Below are 7,396 nucleotides of genomic sequence, written 5' to 3'. Positions count from 1 at the left end.
GGTTTGCATACTTGGTGAATAAAGGGGCTAAATTATAATTGAGTCTGATTGCGTGTGGCTACTTTAATTAACCTAAACTTATCAAGCCTGGATCCATAACTCATTCACATTAAAAACACTACAACTTTCTTTTACAAATCAAGTTAGTTGTCGAGACATATATTAATTTGTTTTGTTTGCTTCACCGTTAACTAGCCATCATAAACTTTGACGTTCATCAAATTCTTAGGAATATAGTAGGAATACAATGTTGCAAACTTTGAGATTTGCATCCCTAATATGAAGTGTCTTATAGTGGTTCTTATAGATTGTTTACTAATGAGAGATTACGGGTAGCGAGACTTGTATTTAAAATTTCATTAGATAATGTGAACAAACCTTACCAACTAAATCCACTCTCATGAATGCCAGCAATACAACAATATGCAAAATTAAAATGAATGTTTCTCTTCAGTGCAACTAATTGTGTCTTGACAATCAATTTTATTAATCCAATTTCAAATTCACCACCACCCACGTGGGTCATCAATTGTATGATGTAATTGCCTAGCAATTTCAGAAAGTTCCTTCCCCTAGTTGACCACCAAATGAAATTTATGCATATAAAATTGAAAGTAAAACATGTGGGATTTTAGGTAAGGGAAGATCTAATAATCTCACAACACGAGGGATTATCTATTTGGAAGAAATATAGTTCTGGTCCCCAATGTTTAGCTTATATGCCAAATTAGTCCCCAATATTTTTACAAAATAAATTTACTCCCCAAAATTAGTGATTTTAGACAGCTTTAGGACAACTAATGGAAAATCATCATACTGAAAGAGGCATGAGAGGTATTCTTGGGAGAAAGAGGTATTCTTGTTGATGTTTCTGCCAACAGAGAGGATAGCTTAGTTGGAGTCATACTGAAAATTTTGGGGGAAGCCAGCAAAGGGGATGGCTTGTCAACTTTTTGAGTTCATAGGCAGTGGAGTTATTGGAGCTTTGCTGAATTACTTTACGTCCTGATATTTCTCCAAGTATGGAATTTTAGAAGCTGAGTTTCCTGAGCTGCAGCAACAAGCTATCAGAAGGTACAAATCTTTTGTTTCAGTTGCCCTTCCATCAAATATTGGAGAAGAAGACTTCGTTTCAGAAATTGCAGCATAATTCCCCCAATTTTCCTTTTTAGCCGATATTAGTCTGTTTTAAGTGCTAAATTTTCTGGGTTAAAGACAATAATGCTTTCAAGTGTTGGCACTTGACTGCATGTGCCATCATTCCGTTAGACATTGGAAGGAATCCGTCAATTGCTCATTTTTGCGCAAAATTGAATAGATTGGGATTACATTTGCTTTGTAAAATAGATTAAGGACTAAAATTACAAATCTCCCATTTCTTTTAATCGAAACATTGAAGACTAATTTGATACATGGGCCAAACATTGGGGACTAAAACTGCAACTCTCCCTGTATGTATACACAATTTCGGGTCAACTTTTGATGAATAGGGACCGAAGCAAACAACTTCCTGTATCACTGTTAATTGGTCAACCTTGGCAGCTTCACTGCTCCCTAGTGCCTGCATCACTGAGTAGCAGTCGACAAAAATTAGGTCTCAAAGGGTTCATTTTCTGCAAGATTTTTGCGGTGGAATCATACTCCAATCAAGACTTTTCCAGGTGAGGTATATTTGCGCCGTAGGATTATATGCAATCATGTCCCTTTTAGATGAGGTATATTGGCTTCCTTGATTGATTTCCTCTTGTTGTTTCTGATGTGATTCATATGTTTTTCTTTTTCCTATGCTGTATGCTTACTTGGCCACATATTTACATTTTTTTTGAATGCTTTGCATTTGTAGGTCGAAAGTCAACAAGATTCATACAGTCAAGTTGTTAATCCTGTCTTAATATGTAGTTCTTTTAGTTCAGTTTTTTTCAGAGTTTTGGTTATCATGCTGACAAGTTTGGTGACATTAGTTACACTTTTTATTTGGCAACTCCGTTTACTAGAAAACCCCCAAAATCAACACTTCTGTATTAATTAGGATAGATTACACTTTAGTCTCCTATGATTTACTGTTTTTCCATATCAACCTCTTACCATTTCAAAAACTGCACGTAACTCCATCATGATTTGGACTAAAATGTCAAAATGACCGAATTTGCATTCAGTAACATAATCTACTAAAATATGAAAAATACCCCTATGTTTATATGAAAACTATTTGTTAACCAGAGGGATGTTATATATAGATTTTGAAAACAAAAGGTAGTAATGTGGAAAACACTAAATCATAAGGGACTAAAAAATGTCATGCATACTGTGTTTACATATATTGGCAATTTTAGTCATTTTAATTTCTAAATGAGGGTAATCTCAACATTTTAGTTCGTAGGGGTGTAAACAAACATAATAAAGTTGAAAACCTTAATGTTCAAATTTGTTTGATTATTTTAACAAGTTTGAAATTTTGTTCAAACTTGACTTGTTTATTTGCTGAACCGAGTTTGAACGAGTTTTTTTTTTTATCGAGTTTGAATGTTATTGAGTATAAAACGCTGTTCAAATTTGGCTTAACTAGTTGGTTAACCAAACTCAAACGAGCTCTTACCAAGCGACCTTGATTCGAGTATCGAGTAGGTTAGTTCATTTTTCAGCCCTCTGAGTTGGTTCCCTTACAGAGTACCATTTCTATCACTTTGAAACTTTAGTTCAAATATAAGGGTTTATACATAGCATTGAAAACTATAGAAGGGTTACATGGAAAAGTATTAAACCACAAGAGATGAAGTATAATTTGCCCTATTAATTGTATTGCAGAATACAACTGGTATCTAGTATATTTTTGCCATATTTTGGAAGATGCATACGAATAGGCTTCCTTTTATGACTAGAAATGTGCCATTCATTTAAATTTTGGATCACCTCTCTAGGGGTGTTATTTGCCAAATCAAGCCCAAATATTGAGGTACTAGAACTCAAGATCAAAGAAAATTAATTTGAGGTTGAGTCCGAGCTCAAGTTCGATGAATATCACGTGTTCATGCTCGAGTTTGACTCAAGAAAATTGAGGACAAGCTGAAGCTCGAGATTGAGCTTGCTCGACAAAATATACATAAAAACTCTATAATTTAAATAAGGAATATTATATGGAGATCCAAATCAATTCGTAAAGCAACTCAAATTACTCGAACTCATTGAATTCGATTTTGACTGAACTCAAGCATGGATATAGATCCATAAGAGCTCGATCGAAGGTACATTCAAGATCATTTGGTGATTTTGGATTGTGCAATTGATGAGCATAGCATAAGGAGACTAAGCAACTCAATGAGTTTTTCTGTTTACACCATTACAAATATACAATGGTAACATACAGCACGCTAACTAGGCATCTTGGAGAAGGGAATGAGGATGAAAAGATGGATCACCTGGCCAATGGGTTTAAAAGGGCTTAACCATGGCGTGAATCTTTTCCTCGAGACAATGTAGTTGAGCATGCTTATTCATTAATTAATTTCCCTGTATATTTCCCATCCCCAAACTCAGATTCTGCATTTCTTTTCTTTACCAGAATGCTGCCAACCTTTGATCCAAGAGATACTGAAGCTGGTTCGAGGATTTTGGGGGATATAACCAGCAATGCTGGTCATATACAAGAACAGATCCTGGAGGAGATTTTAACTAAAAATGCAAGCACCGATTACTTGAAGGGTTTTCTTAATGGTCACTCTGATAAGGGACTATTCAAGAATAAAGTTCCTGTGGTAGATTATGAAGATATCAAGATTTACATCGATCGAATTGCACTGGATGGAGAGCCATCTCGGATTTTAACTAATGAATCCATTACTGAGCTACTCAAAAGGTAAATCAGTTTCTTTGTTTTGTTTCTAATTAGATGAAAGGAAACTCCTGAATGGAGTGAGAGTAAAGTCAATAATGCTGAAGCGCGAGTCATTTCTGTTCTTTTTCATGAATTTCTTGTTTTTCTTAACTGAAATCATTAACTTCGTTGGCAGCTCGGGCACTTCAGGTGGGAAGCAAAAGTGGATTCCAAAAACTGCTGAAGAGGGAGAGCGCAGGGCCTTTTTTTCTTGTCTCCTTGCTACTGTTCAGAATAGGTAAATTCACTAATGCAATGAATTTACTGTTTTTATTTCTTCAGTAGAATTATAAGAGTCGAACAAAAAGTGCTAAACGTATAGCTTTGAACTAAGGTACCTCCAGGGCTTGAACGATGGAAAAGTGCTGTTATTTGTCCTTATCAACCCGGATATCCACACTCCTGGTGGCTTAGTATTAAGAACAACCTCAGAAAGCGAGATAAAGAACAGAAAAGACAGATATCCTCAGTTTATATTGTGTGAAGATACCAATCAGAGCTTGTTTAGTCAATTACTTTGTGGCCTTGTGCAGCGAGATGCGATAGCAAGCGTTGGTACATATTTCGCCTCGGGTTTGCTAAGGGTAATCAAATTTTTCGAGGAACATTGGCAAGAAATGTCTTCCAACATAAGAACTGGACAAATGAGTGATTGGATCACTGATCCTAACTGCAAAAGGGCTGTCTCCTTGATTTTGAACAAACAAATGCCAGATTTGGCTGATTCAATTGATCTTGTATGCCAAGAAAAGTCTTGGGAAGGGATAATTAAGAAGATCTGGCCAAGGACCAAGTATGTCCTGGCCATTATTACAGGGTCCATGGCACAATATATCCCTGCGCTTGAGTTCTATACGGGTGGGTTGCCTGTAGTTTCACCAGTTTATGGTTCTTCAGAGGCATTTTTTGGGATAAACATGAAACCTTTGTGCAGTCCTTATGATGTCTCGTATACATTTATACCAAACATGGCCTACTATGAGTTCTTACCAATTGACAATCATCAAGATCCAAACTGCACCAACAGGAAAGATGCTCATTTGAAAGATCACATTGTGGATCTTGCTAATGTTAAGATTGGCCAGCATTATGAACTTCTTGTCACGACCTTTACAGGTGAGATCACTGTACTTTTGAATTGACCCTAACTGCCTGTGGTGTACCACAGATATGAACTATAATTCTGTTAGTCTGACCCATGAAAAAGTATTCGATAAAACACAGAAGTGCCTCTTGAAGGTGTCTACTGGTCTCCATTTTAAACCCTTTATCATGTTCTAAAATGGATAGTAGTTCCATTAATTTCTACTTAACAATTGCCTAGGACATCTAATGTGCACGACTTGTTCTGATGTTCAAATTTGTCGAATATAGGTTTATTACATTCTGTTTTTTATGTACGTTTATTATCCTGATACACACAACCAATGATGATTAGACAGTTTAAATGCTTAAACGCTCTAATGTCTAGAATATTGATGGAAGAATGTATTTTCAGGTTTGTACAGGTACAGAATGGGGGATATTCTCCTGGTGACAGGTTTTCACAATTCCACTCCCCAATTTAAATTTGTACAAAGGACAAATGTAGTTTTGAGTATTCACACAGATAAAACAACTGAACAAGACCTCCAAAAAGCAGTTGCAATAGCAATGCAGATCCTTGAACCACTTGGCTTCTTTCTTTTGGATTACAGTAGCTATGCTGATACATCCTCTATTCCTGGTCACTATGTACTCTTTTGGGAGCTTCAACTCAGATCAAACGATGATATACCTGAACTTGATCAGGTTAAAATGGAAAAATGCTGTAGTTTAGTGGAACAATCTCTGGACCTGGAATATAAGATGCTGAGGAATCAGAGCATCAGTACCATCGGTCCTTTGGAAATTAGAGTTGTGAAACAAGGAACATTCAACGTGCTCATGGACTTGTATGTTTCTCGAGGAACTTCTTTAAACCAGTACAAGACACCTAAGAACATAAAGTCTGAGAAAGCCATTGAAATTCTGGACTCCAGAGTAGTGGGAAAATTTTACAGCAGAGAAGTACCTAATCAAGACTCGTAGCCTGTGGTCTTCAAGAATCTTTTTGCATATTTCATCCTAGGCATTCATATACCTTGTCTTGCAATGTCGAAATTTAAAAGTACTTCACCATTGTATGGATGCATTTGTGTTCTACTATTTTTCAGTTTGTTTGTGAAGCTTGGTGGATGAGGATAGTATCTGAAACTCTTGTACTCATCAAATTGAGGGTAATGCTATTCTAGTTGCAAAAGATGTTATTCTCCTCTCATGGAGTTTCCTAGTGAGAGTTTATTCTCTCTTAGGGATTTTAAGTAACAATTTCTCCTCTCCTTGAGATTTCTAATGATAGCTTTTGTAGTTTTTTTTTTCTATTTTTTGTATTAGATCTAAGTTTTCTCATATTTGGTTGTTGGATCTAGAATCGTTTAGATCTACCTCTTTAGATCTCACTTTAACGTCTGAATTTAAGTCAGTTCATTAGTAGAACTGGGAGAAAAGAAGCAACACAGTTGGAAGCATGCATAGATGATATTGGGGAAATAAGTGTTTTATCTTTTGATATTTTTGGAGTTTCACAGTGTAATATTCTATTAATTTTCTAGATTTGTAATATCAAGTATTTGTTTTTCAGATCTGTTTGTATTTGTGGATGATTGATGTAATTTGTACTATTAGTATAGATTTAATGTTATGATGATGTTTTATTAAAAAAAAAAGTTGGTCAAATGTAATTCAATATTTATAAATATGGATTGCTAGGCTATGATTGGATATCAACAATATGGAAGAAACTAATCTACCAAGTAGATGGGGAAATTTAGGAACCCAAATTTGGAAGAATGGCTAGACTGGACTTAAAACAATATGACATTGTAGAGATAGAAGATGCAGATTTGTAGGTGTTTGATTCAAGAACGTTTTTTATTTTGCCTGATATGCTGGGAACCTATATTACTGCAACTAAGATAAAATCAATGCTCAAACAGTGACAGCCCAAGCCGATTTCGATTAGGAATCTCTCACCAACTATCGTAGAGCAGTACAGAAGGAGCTGAAGTTTATCAATTGGAGTAAGCCCCAAGTTGGATGGGTGAAACTAAATGTGGATGGAGCATCACGCAACAGTTTAGGACACGCTGGAGTAGGAGGACTAATTAGAGATGAAGGGGGTTACTGAATGAATGGGTTTGGTGTCAGCTTGGGAACTACAAAAAACATGGTAGTAGAACTATGGGCCATCATTTATGGGTTGAGTATGGCAAGGGATATTTGTTACAGAAATATGATCATTGAATCAGACTAAAATGTGAGTTTAGAGCTGAATGACAAGGCACCTGAGAAAATCCCACACTATACTCCAATTTAGCATATAAACAGTGATACGAACCCTCCAACCCCGTGACGACACCTGTAGCAAATCAAGCCCGAGGATCTAGATTGATATCAAGGTTTGAACACGAACACAGCGGAAGACCTCAACCCATTGTTCACGTG

The 7,396-nt window shown here is 36.1% G+C and overlaps 1 protein-coding gene across 2 annotated transcripts; it reads left to right on the top strand.

The window, feature by feature from the left end:
* The first annotated feature begins 971 nt into the window (after nucleotides 1-971).
* LOC113749185 (indole-3-acetic acid-amido synthetase GH3.17-like) lies at nucleotides 972-6,152 on the top strand. 2 transcript variants are annotated; one of them, XM_027292860.1, is made up of 5 exons: nucleotides 972-1,074; nucleotides 3,560-3,853; nucleotides 4,008-4,109; nucleotides 4,206-4,987; nucleotides 5,370-6,152. In XM_027292860.1, exons 2-5 carry the CDS (start codon nucleotides 3,561-3,563, stop codon nucleotides 5,939-5,941), a joined length of 1,749 nt encoding a protein of 582 aa, XP_027148661.1. In that variant the 5' UTR covers nucleotides 972-1,074; nucleotide 3,560; the 3' UTR covers nucleotides 5,942-6,152. The 2 variants fall into 2 exon arrangements, with proteins under 2 accessions (XP_027148661.1, XP_027148660.1); XM_027292859.1 differs by lacking the exon at nucleotides 972-1,074 and adding an exon at nucleotides 1,510-1,661.
* The last annotated feature ends 1,244 nt before the right edge of the window (nucleotides 6,153-7,396 follow it).

This window comes from Coffea eugenioides, chromosome 10 (assembly GCF_003713205.1).
Source record: "Coffea eugenioides isolate CCC68of chromosome 10, Ceug_1.0, whole genome shotgun sequence".
NCBI classification, from domain to species: Eukaryota; Viridiplantae; Streptophyta; class Magnoliopsida; order Gentianales; family Rubiaceae; genus Coffea; species Coffea eugenioides.
Note: the sequence above shows the minus strand (reverse complement) of the source record. Positions and strands in the feature narration are given on the sequence as shown.